At 34.5% G+C, this 23599-nt stretch overlaps 1 protein-coding gene across 1 annotated transcript; it reads left to right on the forward strand.

The window, feature by feature from the left end:
* The first annotated feature begins 19381 nt into the window (after positions 1–19381).
* On the forward strand, positions 19382–23599 carry LOC123686183 (cytochrome P450 307a1). The gene is made up of 2 exons (XM_045626192.1): positions 19382–19790; positions 22155–23599. The coding sequence occupies exons 1-2, from the start codon at positions 19460–19462 to the stop codon at positions 23282–23284; spliced, it is 1461 nt and encodes a 486-aa protein (XP_045482148.1). The 5' UTR covers positions 19382–19459; the 3' UTR covers positions 23285–23599.

Below are 23599 nucleotides of genomic sequence, written 5' to 3' on the forward strand. Positions count from 1 at the left end.
AACTTTTCCTCGTTCATAGAAAGCGATTTCTTTTACTTCCGTTTCTTGGCCGTAAGGTAAGGAGAAATGGGACTAGACTCATCTTTGTGGCGTTGAAGTAGTTGCATTCTTACTATGATTAAATCCATTAGAATATAAAACTAATAAATGGGAACAATAACTATACAGGGTGTTCTCAAATTTGAGGTACAAACGAAAATGAAAGTTTCCTCGGATCATTTCAAGAAAAAAGTCCTATAAACATGGGCACACTGGTAGTTTAGAAAAATTCAAAAAAGAAAATGGTCCAGTACTACACTTTTTAGTTTCTTGTAATGTTGTCATATCTGCTACCGATTTCGAGAAAAAAATTCTAACAATTCCCTCGTAATGCTAAATAAAATTTAAATCATGATAAAGATCTACTTATTGAGCTATGATGAATACTTATTTATCCAATTGTAACGGGGATTAATAAAGATTCGATCAAGTTGTATAATCATCATAAACAAGTAGGACTACAAGAAACAAGCTTTATCTGAAAATCAAAGCGTTTACAGGCCAATGTTTATAGGAAGGTCTCATTTCTCTCTATACCTCCAATTCAGGAATTACCTGAATACATTTTTCATTACCAATAATTTTTCTTGAGTCTGTCATTCAATTTCTAAATCGTTACAATTTTTTTACAAGAAATATATGTTCCCAATTTTTTTAAGATCAAATTTTTAGTACCCGTGCAAGAATTGAGGGCACTAATTGAAGAAGGCTATGTTTTGACAACTAAACTCAGTTATTCATTTGAGATGAGCCATATCTTTATGACACTTTCAAAATTTGATTATTTTCAAGAGGGAATAGAGCGAGGTATATAACTTTGAGTTGGCATTACTGTTCAAGATGGTGACCGATTTAACAGCTGTCAAGTGATTTATTCTCAGTTTGGTTTGGCAATTCATCATAAATAGACTCACGCCTGAACAACGCTTGCAAATAGTATTTCAAAAATAATGGTTCTGTGCGGAATACGTATCGCGCACTACGTCTATTTTATTTTGTTTAGCGATGAAGCGCACTTCTGGTTGAATGGCTATGTCAACAAACAAAACTGCCGCATTTGGAGTGAAGCTAATCCTCAAGTGTATGTCGAAACACCGTTACATCCAGAAAAACTGACTGTTTGGTGCGCTTTATGGGCTGGTGATATCATTGGTCCGTACTTCTTCAAAAACGATGATGGCCAGAACGTTACAGTCAATGGTGATCGGTATAGAGCCATGATCACTAACTTTTTCATTCCTGAATTGAACAACCATGATGTCCAGGAGCTGTGGTTCCAACAAGACGGCGCAACATGTCACACAGCTCGTGCCACAATCGATTTATTGAAAGACACGTTTGGTGACCGCCTAATTTCACGTTTTGGATCTGTGAATTGGCCTCCAAGATCTTGTGATTTAACACCGCTAGACTACTTTCTGTGGGGCTATGTAAAGTCATTGGTCTATGCGGATAAGCCACAAACCCTTGACCATTTGGAAGACAACATTCTCCTTGTTATTGTCGATATACGGCCACAAATGTTGGAAAAAGTCATCGGAAATTGGACCTCCAGATTGGACTACATCCGAGCCAGCCGTGGCGGTCATATACTAGAAATCATATTTAAAGTGTAATGCCACAAGATTATCTTGCGGATAAATAAAAATCATGTCACTCGAATAATCCATCGTTGTTTTATTGCAATTTAAAGTTCCAAAGCTCTAAAAAAAACACCCTTTACATTCATTGAACGCGAGGACGAAACAGAAATTGATGTTCACCATTATCTTTGCTTTAAACATATAAAATGAATTAGATTTTCTAGTCGTGAAACCTAAAACTCGAGCAGTCATATATCAGCAGAAATGCACAGCATGAATCTAGTAGGCTTAGTGCACGTACTCGTTTTATACTTTAATTTTCTTCAAAGAAAGGTCGGTGGCCCAGCACGCAAATGTTCTAGATTATATGTATCCTTTTTTTTATGTTTCCTAAAATGAGCACAACTGAGATAATCAACCCAAATTGGAGTCCTATTGTTTCTCTCACATAAACATTGCATTTTCAACGCTCTCTTGCTTCTGTTATACTACCACCGGGACTCTGATTGAATTAACATTCTCAGTAGTGCAACCACCAGAAGAAATGTAATTGAGTGGGACAGAGAAATTCATATCAAAAGTTTTCCAATGATAGATTTCATTTTGAATAGCTATTTGGGCATATTTCGATATTTGATGAGTACTCCTACGCAATTACCAAAAATGCAACAATAGATAATGCAACTACGCATTAAACTAGCCTGAAGCATTCCAAAGGCTCTGTTGGGATCATCCTCGGATAAAACTCGCCTTAACAGGATTTAAATTCGATTTTAATTGAGTAGAACCGTTTGTTCTTTGTCCTTGAAAACGAAATAAAGACTGAGGAGGAAAATCATTTGAATGTGCATTTTATGATACACATGAACAAAAAATGAATAAACTTGATGAAAACTTTCAGCAGACGTTTTTATAATCGTTATAAGTTTATGTGATAAAATAAATATTCAGATGATACGGTAAATATGCATCTTCTGAAAACATCCATATCCTCAACTTTCAACAAGCAGTTTTCGAATTGGGAAAAGTAGGCAAAATTTTGCCGATAGATATGTATCATTTCGATTTACACAATTTTTCCAATAGACAAATATTTTTCGAAGAATATTCAAATTTCCACATACCTATTCGATATAAATTCATTTCGAATTTCAGGATTATATGTTGTTAATTTCAAAGATCGTGTTCTAGAGCTAGGAGCAATAAACATGAGATTTTGAATAGGGCTTATCATTTTTTCTCTTAGTGCACAATTTCGATTGAAGATGTAGTATGTGTTGAAATTATACAGGGTGTAACATGAGGGACTGGCCATAGCCTAGTGGTGAATGCAGGTCATTCAGGTCTTTCAGAAATGCAACTCGTTTTGTATCCTAAGAATTTTAGTTTCGGAGATACAGGGTGATTCATGCAAATTGGCCTAAATTTCTGATCTCCATAACTTGGGAATCAGCTGTTCGATTTTGTTCAAATTTTGTTGGTTCATTCACTTCATGCAGCCCTTCAAAGCGATTAATGTAATTTCAATATTTTCAGGGCAGTACTCAGATCATTGAGTTTTTTTTTTTAGACTTCGAAATCAATTTTTGTACACGTCTCAGATAAAAATCGTTATTGGCATGAAGAACTACATAATTTACTCTGATTAATTCAATTTCTACTTTGAATGGCACACTTTTTTCAAAGGAGTAGCAAACGAAAGAATAAATGTGTTATGTTACTTTATTGAAGTACGGTCCTGTTTTTATTCCTTTCGTGATAATATTTGATGCAATCTGACAATTTTTCGGATTTTATAGCTTTATGTTCAACTCTGTTCCATTTTGAACACTGAACACCTAATGATTGTTGCAATAGGCTGCTTAAAATATCAATCAGAAATTGATGAATTCTTTTGAAACTAGATATTAAATTCAAAAATGACGTAGTCATTCATGTTATACCCTGTATATTAACAGAGCCCCATTTGAGTTCTTCACATTAATAAACGGCTTTCGAAAAAAAATTTTTTTTTGAGAGTTGCAGCATTTACGGAAAACCGAACCGGATGGACAGGATTGAGTTCAACAACAGTAAGTCAAAACTTATCATTCGAAACTATTTCCGGCTCAAAATGCAAAATGTGTCTTTTCAGGAGAAGAGCGCTCAAAAATCTAGACGGTGAAAGAAAAACTCTCATATTTTTCGTGAAAGCGGAACTGGCAATCTTCTAGAATTATCACCATTTCTTCCTGATATGGCTCTAGTCTCCTTTTTTTGATAACAGGTTTGTTCGAGTATATAATTAAGAATTATGAACATTTATAGAAAACTTAAGCCCTAAAACAATTGTGCAAAACATAACACATTGAGAATATTCGATTTCAATCCGATTCTCACTCCATTGCCATCTTTATTTAGATAACATATTCCAAGGCCAACAAATGAATTGGGCCGGTGATTCCTGCAGAATGTTCAACTGCATTGCGCGGATTCCTGAAATCTTCAAGCAATGTATTGGCCCCTTGACTCAGAGATGGCATTCCAAACGAATCAATGTGCCTCAAGAGAGTTGTGGCGATGCAAAAACATTATGAATTATTTACATATGCAGAATATTTTGGTGGAATTTGTAAGTTGTTTTCACTAGCAGGAAACGCTGAACAAGTACATTTCGCAGTTAATTTGAAGGCAATAAAAAAGCAAACATTCGATTTTACCGAAGGTAGATTCGGTATTGTTATTCAATTTTGAGATGAAAAAATCTTGGATTTCGATTTACGCTCGACAAATGCATTCTAAACAACTTTGGCTACGTGTATGTCTGTCTGTATGTGTGTCCGCACATCCTTGTCTTTTACTTCTACAAATCTCATTCCATTTCAATGGAATCTGGTATGAATATTCAGTTAAGTGATCTCCCATACAAAATTCAGGTTGAGCATGCGCAAACGTGAAATTAACGGAATCTCCATATCCAACTTTCCAAAAACTTTTCTGTAGAAATATTCGTCTTTGATTTCAAAATAGGATTCAACCTCAGCAATTACTTCTTCATTAGAGCCGAATTCTCAAATTTTTTCACAGAAAAGTAATTGAAAAACTAGAGGAGCATTAGAGTCTAAGTAATAAATTTTTATAGACAAATGTTTTCACAGAAAAGTTATTAAAAAATTAGATTAGCATAAGATTTTAGGTAGCACCCTTTGAGATTACTATGTTGAAGAATAAAGTTGAATTTTTAAGAAAACTGTGTTTTAACTGTTGAGCCCAAAAAGTCTGCCAATTGCAGATTGCCAATTCCAGTTGAATATCTTGTGAAGGGAAGGTGCTATCAAAGAAAAACTTGAATTTTAACACCTGTATCTCAAAAACAAAGCGTTCGCGGTTTCATGTTATAGGACTTTTTTTCTTGAAATGATCCGAGAATCTGTCATTTTCATTTGTACCTCCAATTTTGGAACACCTTATAGATATAGTCAATTCAAAACTGATGTCTCCACAAATAACTTGCAATTTGAATGAAACACAATAAATTGTACAACACAGCCCAGACAATTTTTCTTTGATAACTACATATTGAAATTTTGTGACGAGAAGATACAAAAAACCGAAAACAACGAGTAAGTGTGTACCGATGACGAATGCAAAAATCACAGATGGCAAATAAGGGACGATGCCGAGAAAGTGGATAGATAAAAGAAAAAAGTAAACCTCGGACAAAGACTAGCTCGTAGTGCAAAAATGTACTCATCTTGAAAGCGATAATAAACTCATAAACCGTAAAGAGGTCCGATGTTTTACTGACGTGTTGATTTCAAAGGAATGTAAAATGGTGGTTATTGTTTCATTTTACGGAGAAATTTTCGTTCTTCGTCTTTGCGAGATTTCTGAAATTTTACTTTCCGATAATCTTGGGAGAGGGTAATTACCCCCAGTACCCCCCTATTTCTACACCCATGAGGACATCATATTTAACACATGATTTCTAGAAAAACATGAATATCTGAATGAGAATTAAATATCCCTCTTGTCAGTTGGTACCCAACTATTTGTTTGAAGAAATTGGTGTCTAGACAAAATGTATATCGAATGATATCAACATAAATCCAACAAAATTTGAATGTTCATCTTTGGAATGAGTTTTCCTTCAGAAATGTATAGATGAAATGGAAAAAAACACATCAGTTTCTTTCAGATAACGCAGACTCCTGAGTGGACTTAGTCGACTGAACAAGCAACTAGTCTAACCAGGATGTTTATAAGAAATGTAGAATCTATTAAAATAAAAGGATAGTTCAAGTTCTAAGAGAGACCTAGTCAACACTCAAAGCTTTCCTCTGACCAGCTAGATTCGATCGTGAGAATTAGTTTCCATAATCTTACCTTAGAACGGGTTTACTTATAATAGGTTACCTATGCAAGAAGCTTCATGTCAACAAATAGAAGAAAAGAAATGCTGCCTTGAAAATTGACATTGAACTAGTTGAAGCTCATGGGAAAATATTTCCTAAAGTTGCAGATTATGTATGCGTAACCTGTTTGTTCTACTATCATCGTTCCTACTCTATTAAGCTGCTTATAATTCCATTTAAATTCCAATCGCATTCAGAGCGCAGAAAGTTTTAATCGAAATTTGAATATAAGAATTGCTCATTTCAAGTTCAGAGAAGATATCTATAGATTCATTCACTTTTCTTTATTTATGATTGAAAGAAGTTTTATATTTTCCCTGTTTTTACTGCCAAAAATTGGATATTAAGAATCAGGCATACATTAACAATCAGTGAAAATACCTTATTTTGAACGAATTTGAGTTCTTACTCAAATTGTTGACGCATTGCTAGTCAACTTATGTACTTGAAAACATTTTAAACACTTTAAAACTCATGATGAGACGAAGGTTCATAAGCTTGTCGTGAAAACCAGTTAATAATATTCGGAATAGAACCTCCCAACTGAGATAAAACTGCAAAAACGTGACAAGTTTTTTATAATAACAGGCCAATTGAAAAGTGCCCGGTCTACCATAGTAAAACACATTTTTTTGGCAAAATTCGATTCTATTATTCAACATAGATGCCTTCGAGGGCGATAAAGCGATTATAGCGGTCTTCCAACTTTTCGATACCATTTTTGTAGTACGATTCGTCCTTCGCTTCAAAATAGACCTCAGTTTCGGTGATTACTGGCTCTAAATTGTTTTCCAGCGAGCATTCTTTTGAAGTCTGAGAAGTGGAAAAAGTCGCTGGGGGTCAGATCTGGCGAATACGATGGATGCAGAAGCAATTCGAAGCCCAATGCATGCAGTTTTGCTATTGTTTTCATTGATTTGTGACACGGCGCATTGTCTTGAAGAAACAGCACCTTTTTTTCTTCAAATGAGGCCGTTTTTTAACGATTTCATGCTTTAAACGCTATATGATAATCGCTGTTGATGGTCTGGCCCTTTTGGAGGTAATCAATGAATATTATACTTTGCGCATCCCAGAATAATGATGCCATAACCTTGCCACCTGACTATTGTGTTTTTCCTCGCTTTGGATTCGGTTCATCGAGTGCAGTCCATCCAGCTGACTGTCGATTAGACTCCAGAGTGAAATGATGGAGCCATGTTTCATCCATTGTCACATATCGACGCGAAAATTCAGGTTTTTTGCACTTAAACAGCTTCAAACACTGCTCAGAATCGTTAACACGTTGTTGCTTTTGTTCCATTGTGAGCTCGCACGGCACCCATTTTGCACACAGCTTTCTCATGTATAAATATTCGTGAATGATATGATGTACATGTTTAGATGATATCTTCACAATGTCTGCTATCTCGATCAACTTCACATTACGGTCACTCAAAATTATTTTGTGAACTTGATTTTTTCGTCAGTGACAGCCTCTTTTGGGCGTCCACCACGTTCGCCGTCTTCGGTGCTCATTCGATCACGTTTTAACTTAGCATACCAATCAATGATGGTTGATTTTCCTGGTGCAGACCCCGGAAACTCTTCATCAAGCCAAGATTTTGCTTCAACTGTACTTTTTCCCTTCAAAAAGCGATATTTATCAGCACACGAAATTCTTATTTTTCCATTTTCCATCTTGATTCAAATAACAAAAGTACCTACACTCACAACGCCATCTGTGCATCAGACCGGGGACTTTTCAATTGGCCTAAAATAACCATTTCAAATTGTATCATTTCTATTCGAAAACCCTTTAAAATAATTATTTTGTGTTTCATTGGCTATTCCCAGGTTCTTTTTTAACATATTATAGTTATTTGAAATCAATCGTCATAAGTGTCATGTATGTGAAGAACTTGTGGGAACAATCAAATCATATTTCTTTTACAAAATGTTTTAATTTATGTAGGAACTAGAAAATAACATAATTTTCTTTTTTATTGACATTATTCTGTAGGAGTATCATTTCGAAAAATGATTCTGATCGGAGTAAATTATAACCATTTCAAATTGTATCAATCTTATTCGAAAAACCTATAAAATAAATAATTCGTGCTTCTTTGGCTATTTTCAGGTTTTTTTTTCGTCATATTACAGTAATTTGAAATCAATCGTGAAGACTTTGTTGGAATTATCAATTCATAATTCCTTTACAGAATGATTAAAACCATGAAGGAACCACCAATTTTTTTTGTTTCATCAACATTTATTCTACAGGAGTGCCAAATGTGGGTGTCGAAAATATTCGAAGAAGAATTCGAATAATGATTCTGATCGGAGTAAATTATAACAATTTCAAATTGTATCATTCCTATTCGGAAAACCTATAAAATAAATATTTTTTACTGAATTGGCTATTGCTAGGTTCTTTTTTGACATATCATAGTAATTTGAATCCAATCGTCATAAGTGTTATGTATGTGAAGAACTTGTGGGAATGATAAAATCATAATTCCTTTACGAAATGATTAAATTCATGCAGGAACCACCAAAATTTTTTCTTCCATCGACATTATTCAGCAGGAGTGCCAATTGTGGGCGTCGAAGATATTCAAAGAAGAAACGCAAAGAGAATTCGAATAATGATTCCGATTTCCGAGTAAATGTTGTTTATCGAAATCTGCAAGAACACATTTCGATTAAGTGCTAAATAACGGAATATTGAACCTTTCCTTTCCAAGAGGCAACACGTTCAAATCGCGATTTTTGTAGAATCCAGTCATGGTCACGGTCAAATACAATAGTTCACATTGCCCACTAGAAGATGTTGACCCTAAAATAACGTTCCTTATTAGTTTAATCACCTAGCCTGTTACATAAAATCAGAAAACAGAAGTTCCGTTATGCATTTGCATTAGGCCGATGAGTTCTTTCACTTTTTATTGGGCGTTCAGTTCGCCAACTAACCTGGGCAAGTTTTCGGTTTCACACGACGCTTGGAATGCCATATTAGCGAATATAAATCTTGTTTTCGTACGAAACGCCTGTTTGTTTTCAGACGATGGATAATGACTTTGTTCGTTGGTCCGATTCCGAACCAGTTCTTGGACTATTTGGATGCGCAGTCTGAAAGGCAGTCTCGCCTCAGACAGGCATTTTCGAATTTCTGGTAACGGTTCTATGTTCGTTCCGAAAAAGTGATCACAATTGGCCACCGAGATATTGTGACTTAACACCTTTAGATTTTTTTTTGGGAACACTTGAAAGATGTCTTCGCCAATGCTCCACAATCGATTCAAGACCTTAAAGATGCAATTCGTGGAGTTATCGATGACATACAGCTGCAAATGTGCGAATTGGTCATGGATAATTTCATAAAGAAGGTTATGGAGCTGCAACCGCAACTTAAAATATACTCGTTTTACTCAATATCAAGATGAAACGTCTCATGGAAAACCCTTTGCTTCGACTTTTTAATAATCAAAATACACACATCGCCAAAATTCTCGGACCCCCTATGCTTGTCAAAATGAGACAATTAATATACACACATCGTCAAAAAGCTTGACACCCCTAGTTTTCTCAAGAAATAAACAATCAATATTCTAAAAATGAGATGAATATTTTACTCTATCTCAACTGCAATGTATTTTATAGAAGATCTTCATTTGGTGCTCTTTGCTTTATGCAGCATGAGACAAAATAAGAAAAATGAGAAAAGATCTAAATTTATCGATTATTTTTGAAGAATTACAGTTATTCCACATTTCAATCCAAATTCAATAGTCCATACTGCCACCTCTTCTTTCAATCAACTGCCCTGCACGTCTAGGCATCCCACGAATCAAGTCATTGATGAAATTTTCAGGCATATCGTTCCATTCTTCCTAAACTCAATTCCTGAAAAGTTGAAGGTGGGTTTAAGCGATTGTATATTGCCCTCCCTAAGTAATCCCATACCTACTCAATTGGATTCATGTCTGGTGAGTTTGTTGGCCAGTTCATTCTCTGGATATTGTTCTCTTTAAGAATGTTTTGAACCCTTCGTGTGCGGTGTGGTGGGGCAGATTCGTTGCGCAGATGAGCAATGATTGGTGCAATGATGTTTTCTACGTAGATGGCTGCAGTCATTGTTCGTTCAATGACAATAAGAGGCGAATGGCAACTGGACATTATACCCCCCAGCACATTATTGATCTGCTTTGAAAGTACACAACTTCCTGGGAGGAATTGAGTCCCTCTAGTCTGCCTGGGCCTCCTCAAACCCTTTCTCGTCGACTATCACTTTGTTAACCGAATCGTGACTTGCACGAAAAAACTGCGTTGCGTCATTGTGGTAAAAGCTAGTCTTGGTGGTGTTCTGCCCATTGCCAACGGGTAGCTCTATGTCCAGGTGAAAGCCAAGGGACTCTTAAAGATCTTCTCGCCCTTACATTTGAGGAAGGCAACTATCTCCTTATGGTACTAGTTGAGACTACTCGTTTATAGGTCTTCAAAAAATTACTTCGAAGAGCTATGGTCTTCTCTAGCAGATGTTACTCTGGGTCGACCAGGCACTCGTCTCCGGGCAACGCTGTCGGTTTCCAGGAAAAGAACCACTATGCCTCTTACTAAAGTCTTCTTGATGTAGGGTTACTATTCCTGCCCGGTCAAACTGAGAAATTGGATGTCTTGGCATTTTCCAAAGAATATTCTCATTATTACAAGCCTTGTTATTCGCTGAAAACTTCGAATACACCTGCATTCTCCCAAACAAGAAACATTTTTTGCAGGTTCATTGTTATCATTCGAGTGAAGATTCCACACACAAAAAATTGTCATGTTACATTTAACAAGTTGAGAGTTGAAAGGATTCAAGAGATTAAGATTTAAGATTTACATTAAGGAGGTTCCCTTTCTCTATGACCTAATGGTCAATTGTGCCCCTTATCAGAGCTATTCTCCCCATAATGTGATTTCCAGCTCGCCTCCCAGTTCCAGGGTTGATAGGGGAACCAAAACTTTGTACGATGCGTGTAAGTCAAGAGTGTATTACAAAGTACATTTTATCAGTTTATTCAACCAATGCAATGGCTTCATTCAATCTTAACTGAACAAGAGAAAAAATTACATACAAAAAGTGCATAATAGAGTGGTTACCAGAAACTAAAATAGAGAAGAAAACCACTGTAGATCGAAATCAAAAACTCATTAATTTTTTGTGTATCCTCCCCTGTTCTGTGGTAAAGTGTTAACGCGCCTGTGCTTGAAACCGATAAGGGAGTTAATGGTATCCATTAGTATGTTGTTCCATTCTTCTTGGGCCGCGAGTGTGAGTTCCTGTATGGTGCTAGGAAGAATAATATTCGAAAATTCGCGATGTCTAGTGCATTTTGTACTCTTCTCGTGCGATGAGGCCTAGCATTATCATCCATAAAAATGAAATTGGCTCCAATTTCATATCGGAGAGGATAAATATCTAACGCCTGTCATAGACGCGACAAGTGGTTTCAACAGAAAGACGCCACTTGCCATACCACTCGCATTTGGATGCTCTTGAATGAAATCGTGTTTTCCCAATTTGTTGACAAGTGTTGCCTGTTATGCCCTTGAAATTTAACACTCTTTGACCTTGACAATTAGTTCGAGTCCATCCAAGCAATTCAGGCTGAAATTACACAGTATATCGACGGAATACTGCCACATGTAAGTAATAGCCTTAGTGACAATTCACCAAGAGCATGAATTATTGAAGGCCACTTAACAGATTCATAAAAAACCTACCCAATAAATGTAAGAATGCTCAGCTGAAAGATACACAGCTTAGATTCAATAAAAAGCGTGGTAGGCAGTAACATTGGGTAGTATTTATTCTGAGATACTGCCCTGTTATTTCAAGGTTTAAATTTTAAAGGGTGACATAGTCGCAAATTGGCGAATGCGCTTCGTTTAACGTTATCCATCCTTTTGATCATTTAGTTGATGATTGAGCGAATTTATCGTCCCTTAGTTGTAAATAATAAAGGATTCATCTATTAGTTCCAGAATCGTTCTATTAATTCCTTGTTGTCAATATCAAGAAATGCAAAGCACAATTTTAGAAACAACCAAAATTGGACAAACATTTTCTTTCGAACTTTTCCACATTCACGTCATATTATCTTGCATTATGATAATATGCGAATTTTTAAGTGGAATGACTAGTCGAGTTATTATAATAACATGTTATGCGATTTGTTCGCAATGGCAATGATAGTGCGTATAAAAATAGACAGATCTTTCGATTTAGCACGGAAACATCCATTGGAAAAATTCCAAAGCGTCAACTTTCATCTTTGATACTAGTTCATGGTGCGTCTCGAGATTGTAAGGTATGCATAACATCGAAACACCTGTTTCTTTGGATTCAACTAGCAATTTCACCATAAAAATTGCAACATTATATTAGGCTCGTTATCCAAACACAACCATATTAGACAGATATTACCTGAAATGCATTTAACGAATCCAGGCCGCACAAAACTATGTGACGGTCAAAGATTTTCACAATACAAGATTAGAAAAAACGCACGTCTTCAAATTTTCGATTCTATAAATAACTTGTCGATCCAACATTCTGCAAATGACATCAATGTGACGGTAGACGAAGTACAAGAGAATGTTTCATCATTCAAAATTAAAGACCTGAAGAAGCATAAATGGAAAAATTAGATTTTCAGGAAAAAAATATGAAAAACACCTCTGTGCAGTCAAATATTCATAAACATTTGTTCAAATACTAATTTACATCTCAATCCTCCAAGACAAACGAAACAAATAGTTAAAAAACTCCTTTTGTTCTATTATAGAAACGCATTGCAGCTCATTCTAGTGAACATTTGATAGTTATTATAAACAGAGAAGACCTAGAATTCTGTAGATATTTCTTTGATTCTAGCTTTTAGCATATTTCTGAACAACATAAATATAATATTCACATTCACCTTCAGAAAGTTATCGTAAAGTCTTTCAGTTTATGTGAATCCTTATTTTCTGGTAATAGTCGATCGGTGGAGTTATTGATAATAGGTATACATAAATAGGTAAATAGGTACAAATAAATGGTCTACTCCACTATGTAATGGATTAGACCATTTATTTATTTATACCTATGAATCCTTACTGATGAATTGAAATTGTATTATGACGAAAAGTAAGCGAAACAAAAAAAATCTAGCGAAGAAAGATCAGGTTACCTGGGTGTTCATTCGATTGATCTCCTTCTGGTCAGGGTAGTGAGCATCTAACCATTGCTGAATTTTTTCCCAACTAATGTACCACAAGCATGGAGTGACCATTAGAATTTCTTGTTTTTGGGTGACTAAACTACAAGGGTTTGATCAGGGTGAGTGCCTGAGGATAAAATTATTGCTCCTTCTTCATATTATTGAAACGTTTTGAAATGTTTTTTCATATATCTCATAAGTTTTCTCAACCCCACCCTGTATAGAACCTATTGACGAAACTGTTGAAAATTCAACAAACTAAGCGTGTGGATCCAAGGTCCTTCATTACAACGAGAAGGAGTGACCAGGTAACTATGCGAAATTCTGTTCCACATATTTTTTTCCACATCGGCAATAAAGTCGACACATATGTTAAACAGTATTAAAATTGCTTAACAGGATTTTCATTTTATTGGGTTTCGTATTACTCCATTGTTGTAGTCCACTTAATACGCTTCAACTGATGAATTTAGTTTTCGATTGTTTTGTCTTCGAATCTATTATTGAAACTATCCATTTCGACATGAATACATTAGTTGTCATTTCTGCACTGAAAACTAATACGATTTTCTCACCCTTGAAAAAAATCTATTTACTTTTTACCTTATTTACTTATTTTTACCTTGAAAAAAGTCTATTTATTAAATTCTACTTTTATTTCTCATTATTCTTTCAAAATTCAAATAAATCATCCTGACGCAACTACTAGACTTGTTAAATTTGATGGAACTGATAATTCAACAAAAATTCCACTTTTATGGACTTATATCCGTCCCTAAAATATTCAAATATCTTTTCAAGTAACTTTTTCCAGCTCTGAAAAAGCAAGGATCAGTTACTGAAGTTGGCAATCGACTTATTGCGTATGTATGAAGAAGCGCTGTAAAGCACAGACTTCACGTTAGAACTTTTCTCATTTTCGGTTTAATAATTTCCAATAATCGGCTTATCTATCGATTAACCTTCCTAACTGGAGAATATGTGAGTAGTCCTCGAATTCGAAAGGCAACAATAATAAAAAAATCATTTCTCAGGAATATATCCACATATAACCATGAAATTCACAATATATATTACTAGAATGATGCTCAGCACAAAATTCTTCCGTCTAAGTTCCTAGCACTTATAATTTCGGAGTTATGATTTTTTTCAATTTTTCGTTCGAATTGTTCTGTAAGATTTGCAGTCATTTTTACTGAGTATGTCAAGGTACTTTGCGTTGGGTATGGAAAGAATGAAGCATATATTGTAAAATTTTAAATGTTCTATAAAATATCACAGTTCACAGTCATCAAATTCCATTTTCTATTCTCATCTTTGAATTGACGAAAAATTCTTTTTTATTTGAATGAAAAAAGGACATCATTCAAATATTTATTTATTATAAACATGGTCAGTGTTCATCGACGTGATTCTTTCATTAGGCTGAAAAATTTCTCAAGACATCATTTGCAGTTCCGTGAATTTATTATTATTATTATTATTGGTTTTCAATAACTGTAATATTATACTAGTATTTCGATTACAGTCATTTCAATTGTTTCAGAATAATGATAACTTCCAGGATTATACATACATTGTATTCCTAAATTGGAGGTCTCAACAAGAATTCTAATTATATAATTAGAAAAACAAATCCTATAAACATGGGCTCGAACACTATTTGCTTTCGAGATAGAGGGTGTTTCTTGTAGCCTTTTTTTGTGCTGATTATACGATCAAAACTAATTCCAATTTATTGCCCTCAGCTTACTAACTGGATTTTAATGATAATTTGGATTTTCCTGGGGATTTCGAGCAGATACGACAAAACGTCAAAACACCAAAAAGTTTAATATTAGATCAGAGTTTCTCCTTACATTATGTTCAACTACCAGTGGCCCACCTGAAAAAAACTCTGGGGAAGAAAATGGGCACTGTTCCAGAAATAACACCCTGCAGATTTGGAATATCATGTGATGCAAACTCGTAATATTGAGTGAACTGCAGATGCTACGATAAAAAAAATTGAATAAAAACTGTAACGAATACTATGCATGTTTATAAGACGTTTTTCTCTTATTTTCGTTCATAACACCCTGCAGATTTGGAATATAATGTGATGTAAACTCGTAATATTATGGGAACTGCAGATGTTATGATAGAAAAAAATTTAATAAAAACTGTAACGAATACTATGCATGTTTATAAGACGTTTTTCTCTTATTTTCGTTCATACCTCCCATTAAGGAACACCCTGATTATATGAGAATCGTAAATAACTTAATGGTGTTTCATATTACTCGGCACATTTTTCTTGACTTTTTTTTGCCCATCAGTATTATAATTCATAAACATCACTAATAGTATAAATGTATGTCCTAATTTTCATGAGAAATTCTCCATTCTGCGTTTCGTCAGGTTGTGCCGATAGAGTATAGAATTTTGTTTTAAAAGATGAAACTGCATGATAAGGATAATATGATAACTCGATACTCTACTCAAGATCTTTACAGGCGTTTTGTCATAATTTTATGGTCGAAACGGGTCGGAGCAGGAAATACTAGAAACAAAACTGAAGGTATCTCATTTCAGCTACACGTTTTTCGTATCATCTAGCATTGAATCATAAATTTGACCTATATTGAAAGATCATTACATTCAGGAAAATTAATATAGTAGGAGAGCTAGCGCTTCATTCGACTAACCCATTTCCCATGAAGCTAGAAAATTTAAAAAAAAACGCGCAATTGGGTCATCAACTTTTAAATTTTTGAAAATGTCGAAAACAAATTTCCAATGCCATTTGATCATAAAAAATACACGCTTCAAACAACGTTTGGAAATTGTTTAATCAAAACTAGGGCTCATTTGTGAGAGTAATTTGAGAAGAATTCTTCGACAATATTAAGTCAATTGACTTACAATTTAATGTTAATAATATAGGTCTTTCTCTAGAAATATTCTCAAGGAGAAGTTCACCCAGAGGTGTTCTATCACTTTACCTTTGGTACAAAAATTATATCGAGTGCAAAATAGAGTCAGAAATCGGGAAAAAGTGTATAAATAAACATAATGAAGCATATAGAATAAAAATACAATATTCTATTTTTTCGGAGACAATCAGTAAATTTAGTTAGAGGCAGTAATCCTTGATCTTTTTTCTGAAGTTATCTTGATACTTGATAGCAAATTTCTACATATTATGTTGACATTGTGGACGTCAGTTCTACAATTCAGCTTGTTGAAGACATAAAATGGACTTCTCTTAACTATAATATTATGGAAAGTGCAGAGAGCAGATTATTTGAAACTTAATTTTCTGTATACAAACAACAAAATGGAGTATTTTGAGAGAAGATTTGATTTTATATATGTTGAACCATTCTCATTGAATTATCTCAAGAAATGGTTCAGTTACTTATCCTTCCAGATCGTGTCATTTAACATCTATTGAATTTTTTTTTTTTGGAAATATGTTACGTCACAAGTTTATGCTAATGGTCCAACAACAATTGAGCAATTAAGAATCAGAATTGAACGTACTTTTGATGAAATACTGCAAAAATTATGTAGAAAAGTCTTGAAAAATTGGGTTGAGAATTGTGTTGATGATTTAAATGATTTTATTTTCTATATATAAGGTATGGTATGGGTCATATCTGAAATGAAGAAAACTGTGGCCCACTGAATAATTCATATGTGTTTTGATTGTATCATCGCTACTGGAATATCCAATAGAATGACAACGCAAAACATATTATTGTGTACCAACTAAATTCAGTGAATTATTGTTGTACAGTTTTTAATTATCTGTCCAGGGTACGGCATCATTTTTAATAAATGCACATTTCAATTCCATTTCTTGCTGAAGGAAGAAATGATCGCATCGATAAAAGGAAAATGACATTCACTGAATCGACACAGATTGGAGTTTCTGCATTCATTAAATCTTATCACATTCCTTTTCCAGGAAATATTGAATAACGTAATCTATTCATTTACTGCTATATACTCGCAGAAATGAAGATTTCGTCGATATGAGGCAATTGAGGCAGGAGATTTGATTCGATTCTGGCTGCAGTAATCGAATTACGGATCGGTAATTCAAAACGGTGTATTGTTTTACCTGTTTGGGTTTTGAGCTGCTAGTGCAATTTTTATTGGAAGAGTAAATTGACACTATTAGGCATAGACTAAACCATTAGTGAAATTAAACGATCAATTGGTGATTTTTATATCGAGAGTTTGCAGTTCTGAATTCATATCTGACAAAATTCAGGAAACCGTTGCATAACTGTCAACGAAAGATGGAAATCAATAAATGAACTCATCATTGAATATTTCAACAAGCTATTCTTGTACCCCAAGTTTTAGTAGTGGATGTTTTATTTCAACATACATACAAATAGAAAAAAGCTATCACATCAAATATTCAGTAGAGGGTATCTGTTTAAGTCTATGTGATCCATCAATAAAGTTTACTTTAAGGTCTATTAATTTTTAATGTATTTGGTTTGACATTTTTTATGGGCAGAAGGTCATTATCAAAGTTATATCTTCTTTATAACAACAAAATTCAATAATGTAGGTACAAATAATGGTTTTCTCGATCAAAAAAATCTATGTTTTGTGCGTTTTTTAAACTCTTGAATGAATTATCTTCTAATAATTTCTATGATTTCTTTAAGTTGAAGGAAAAATCGAACTTTTTCGGGAATGATATTCAATTCAGGTGTATTGCTTCGAAAGAAATTGCACTAATAGTACCCAAAAGTTTCAGTTAAGTATATTTAGTGAAGGAAATATACTTAAGTCTGCTTGGTCAATCAATGACACTTATTTTATGTCTATCAATTTTAATATAAATATGAAAAATTCACATCTTTGTGTCTATTCCTCCACAATAAAATATCTTTATGATATATTTGGTTTATTTTTGTCTTGTAATTCAATTCCAATTCTAAAAATGACAAAATTAATAATCAACCAAAAGAAAATTTCAAAATAACTAAAACTGTACAAAATGAGTTAACAAGTTGAATAACTTAATTAACATAAAGACAGACGAAATTTCAAAATTTTTGTATTTAATAATACAATTTTTCCTCATCAGTGCCTCATAGTTCAACAAAATTACTGAAATGACCAACTCACCATTTGTATCTCTACTTCACAAAAATTTCAATTGAAGAACCTTCAAACTAACTAAACGTAACTGTTTATTTTGTAACGATTTACAATTTTTACATTTAGAAATTTAGAATTATTGATATTCAAATCAAGTTTATAGTTTTTAATTATATTGTTGTACCCAAAGATTTAAGTTTGCAATGGCGAATTTAATAATAGAATTTAATGAGCTCTGTACGTTCTGATTATAGGAGGAATTTTAATATAATTTTCGACTGTTTTTACGTGAATATAATCTCTTAAAATAATTTTTAAGATTACATACTTCATATCAAGGATGGATCGAATTATTAATCGTTGATCATTCAAATCAGGTGTATAGTTCTGAATTTTATTATTGTACCCAAAAGTTTAAGTTTGAATTGGTGTATTTAATAATAAAATTTAATGAGCTCTGTACGTTTTGATCATAAGAGGAATTTTAATATAATTTTCGACTGTTTTTACGTGAATATAATATCTTAAAATAATTTTTAAGATTACTCAATATCAAGGATTGATCGAATTATTAATATTCGAATCCGGAGTATAGTTTTGAATTGTTGTAGTTGTTTCAAGTTTAAAATAGCGAATTTAATAATAAAATTGAATAAGCTCTGTACGTCCTGATCATAAGAGGAATTTGAATATAATTTTATTGATATTATATGGGATTTTTTTATGTGAGCCTCTTATCATTATTTGAAATAAGGACCTTTGCATAATTGGCATACAAAAGAATCCGTTGTGTCAAGTAATTTTTTAATTAATTCAAATTGTGATTAATAATTTTCTAAAAATATATATAATACAGATCGAATGGGAAATCAGTATACTGGTCCCCTCCATCATCTGATGGACCATAGAGTGCCATATACCAATTAATTCGGGTAACGAAAATCGCGAACAGGGGCAGGCCCGTAAGTAGCTCGCACCCCTAGGTGGGGCAGGAGGTTTTTGAGGGGGGGACTATTGGAGCGAGCGCTTCTGCAATCGAGTGAATGCGTCATATAGAGGGTAGCGTCCTGGTTGTTTGCATTTGCAGTGTGTGCTTAGAGCTGACATGCTCGCGATTCTTTCGTTGTGTTTATTCCTGCTGGTTTGGTGGTACTTATCACCTGACAAGAAGACGTCGACAGCCCCTGGTCCCAGGCCCTGGCCTATCATCGGCAGTATCCACCTCCTGGGGCGCCACGAGACCCCTTTTCAGGCCTTCACTGAACTCAGCAAAATCTATGGGGACATTTTCAGCATCAATCTTGGCACAGTACCGTGTGTTGTTGTGAACAATTTGCAGCTCATCAAGGAGGTTTTAGTGACCAAGGGTGCCGATTTTGGTGGTAGGCCCGACTTCACCAGGTTCCACAAACTGTTCGGAGGCGATCGAAACAATTGTGAGTATTTTCAAAAAATCTATTCGTTCCTGTTCTAACCCATCGTTCAATTCACACGTCGCTAGAATTCCGTTTGACGTACCCAAAAATAGAACAATCCAGATCAAACTTTCATCACTTTCACATCACTTTCGATCTGAAGATGCAGTTGCATAAAAAATTCCTGCTCAATCAAGTAAAATTAAACTGTCATCTCATCTATTTTTTTTATTAGAATAATAAACGTAAAATACGCCAGACTTAAATACTGCATTCTAAGATACCAGGAGAACATAACAGTGCACAACACAGATTTGTAAAAATCTTCAATTTCTACTCGATACTTGTGTCCAAAATTATAACAATTCTTCTTTAACCTCTAGTTCCAGTTAAGAAGGTGAAAACGAACTTTTAATATTTTTTTCTACAGTGACTCACGTAATGATACAGCATTGTTATTGTAATATGAATGAATCTAAACAATTGTTTATTTTGAATGCAAGACCGCTTCAATTAGATCATGCACAAATCTCTAGCAATGTAGACTTTTGAGTGTACGTACAATCATGCCCACTCGAAAGGAAATTCAATTAAATCATATAATTGTTAGATGAAAGTGACCACTTCAGTCCATGGGAAAGCCAGCTCCCATTCTTATTATTTGTTCTTATTCGCATCGTAAAATGAACATTCAAACATTTTTTCTATATTTATCGTGATTAGATTTTTTTTGAATTTTTTCATAGAAAATATTAACATTAGGTGTACGTTGAAAAATGTAAATGACTAGCAAAATCGAATGTTAAATCCCGTAGAAAAACAGTAATGATTCTGATGCAGATGTAAGAGTGAATTTCAATCGTTCTAAGTGGGACTTGTTGAAAAGAAAATACATCGGAGCAAGTTGTTGACTTCCTATATCTTCTTATAACCGTATAATCGGTCTTTACTGTAAAGTGGAAGTCCCGTTGCTCAATCTGACATTCCTATGAAAAGTTAGTAAGGAAAACTCTAGCCAGTTCTTCTGTACGGTCACAGAACGGATTTTACGCGAAGTCGTCTCGAAAATTCGTTTGTTATTGAAAGTTCACAATTTTTTTTTTTGGTTTATCATTTTCAATGGAATTGCTTTATAGGGAAAGTAAACTACCAAATAGATCTTGAAATATTTACTAGTTATATGCATTAAAATGTGAATTCAAAGTTTGAAAAGATCTGAAACTCTTCACGTGAATTTTTAGGGTTGAAAATCGAGAGGTGAAATAGTAGCTCGATAAGTCTGCGTAGTATTCGTGCTATTTCTGATATAACCTTATTTTATGCAGAATTGCGTTTTTCTCTCAATTTGAACCTCTTAAATTTAGTGATTTAATTCATAAAGCTTCAAAAATCGACTCGAAAAAGTTGTAACAATCGAAATCCCCAAAATTTCTACGAGATACATTAAACGAGATGAAGATCGTATAACGCAATGCTCGGACTCTTGCGATTGCGAATTCAGATAGTCGTGGAGTCAAGTCAGCTTTTGTATGAGGTTACTACCCACTTTACTTTCTATTATAACTCATTCATAACTGCCAACTACTCGGTAACCGTGAACTTGAACTTGTGGTTCTAACGAAACTGAAACTTGTGTGGCACGATCTTTTTGAATCGTCCAGATTTAAAAATGAACCCGCCGTTGGAATTTTGCAACCATCGCATTATGTCTTCTTCTATCTATCTATAATTCAGATTTTGAGTAGAGTGTAATGATATTTTTTAAGTTTAAAACTTACGACAAAGATCAAAATGTTTGTGAGAGTCCTGATGAGTTTTTCATTTTGAAACGTGTCTGGAAGATGAAGATTCAGTTGCCTCAATTATTTAGTAGACGTGCAAAAACAGTTTGACCTTCAAATTTCCACAAATCAATCAACAGAAAAAAAATTTCAATTGTAAAGCTGGGTAGTTCAAATGAACCACCAACTGATGAACCCAATACCACCAAATGATAAATGATTAGAAAAAAGCCAACATAGTAATTATAATGAAGAGTAGTAAATCGCAGGTAGTATACGCTCACATCATTTCCTGTGAAAATCACTGTTATTCTTCTGCAGAGGTCTACGGACAAAATCATGAATGGGACAAACCGGTTCTTTACGTGCTCAGGGCAAAGGAGTAGTTCACAGCCTGATCAGACCAGACAAACAAATCATACATTGGTAAAGTGCAAAACGGTCTGTCATAGCGCAGGTGTTCAGTAGCACGCGTCTATAATCTACCATCTGGTTTAATTACATTCTTGGAACTGCGTTATTTCACTCATTAAACCGAAACATTGATCATGACTTTCATTTGACATCCATCAAACACATTTTCAACTATTCCTTTTTTTTTCAGCTTTGGCTCTATGTGACTGGTCATCGCTACAAAAGACTCGAAGAAACATTGCTAGAGCCTATTGCTCCCCAAAGTTGACATCACTGCAGTGCGACAAGGTTAAAGCAGTTGCCTTAGAAGAACTGAAAGTTTTTCTCACCGAACTGAACAAACTGCCATTGGAAGAGCCTGTTGACATTAAACCCATAGTACTGAAGGCATGTGCAAACATGTTCACAAAATACATGTGCTCGACAAGTTTCGCTTACGACGATAAAGAATTCAGTTTGGTGGTTAGATATTTCGATGAGATATTCTGGGAAATCAACCAAGGATATGCTGTTGATTTCATGCCTTGGCTTTTACCGATGTACACTGGACACATGAACAAGATATCCAATTGGGCAACTGTTATAAGAAGCTTCATTTTGGAGAGGATCATAAACGAACATGAGGCTTCATTGGATTACGATGGTATTCCTAGAGACTTCACTGACGCTCTTTTGATGCACTTGGCAGAAGATCCAAATATGAATTGGCAACATATCATTTTCCAGTTGGAGGATTTCATTGGTGGACATTCTGCTGTAGGTAACCTAATTATGGTTACCCTATCATCAGTGATCAAGTATCCCGAAGTAGCAGCAAAAATACAAAAAGAAGTGGATTCTGTGACTGGAGGTAACAGATGTCCGAATTTATTCGACAAAGAAGCTATGCCGTATACTGAAGCAACAATCATGGAAGCTCTTAGGCTAGCTTCATCCCCAATAGTACCTCATGTAGCCACAGTTGACTCAAACATCGGTGGATACACCGTCAACAAAGGTACAATGATATTCATCAACAACTACGAGCTCAACATTGGAGATGACTATTGGAGCGAACCCAATAAATTCAAGCCAGAAAGATTTATATCTGCAGGTGGTCATATATCTAAACCTGCACATTTCATACCTTTCAGTACAGGAAAAAGGACTTGTATTGGACAAAAATTGGTGCAGTATTTTTGCTTCGTTATTTTGGCCACTCTAGTACAACACTTCGATTTGTCAGTTCCTGTACCACCGAAATTGAAGCCAGGTTGTGTAGCTGTACACCCTGATTGTTTCAAATTCATCTTGAAATCCAGAGGGCACAACAACGTATAGTTGTAACCTGAAGGAAATGTGTCAGAAAAACTTAATGATGTAATAGCTCCATTGAATTGAAAAAGGATGAATGGCATTCTTCAGATGAATGTCCTTTGAAAATGAGTTCTTCCGCATTAAGATTTTCTTACACATATTCCAGCTGAGCATCACCCATCTTTTTTCATTTATCAAGTACCTATTGGAATTTATCATTCATTGTATATATGTCATTTAAATGAATTGTAAAAACGAATTTACTAATTTATCTCCAGTTATGATCCCCCTATATATTGTCCACTATAAATGAGACTGAATAAACTGAGTATTTTATTA

Source organism: Harmonia axyridis, chromosome X (assembly GCF_914767665.1).
Source record: "Harmonia axyridis chromosome X, icHarAxyr1.1, whole genome shotgun sequence".
Lineage (NCBI taxonomy): Eukaryota > Metazoa > Arthropoda > Insecta > Coleoptera > Coccinellidae > Harmonia > Harmonia axyridis.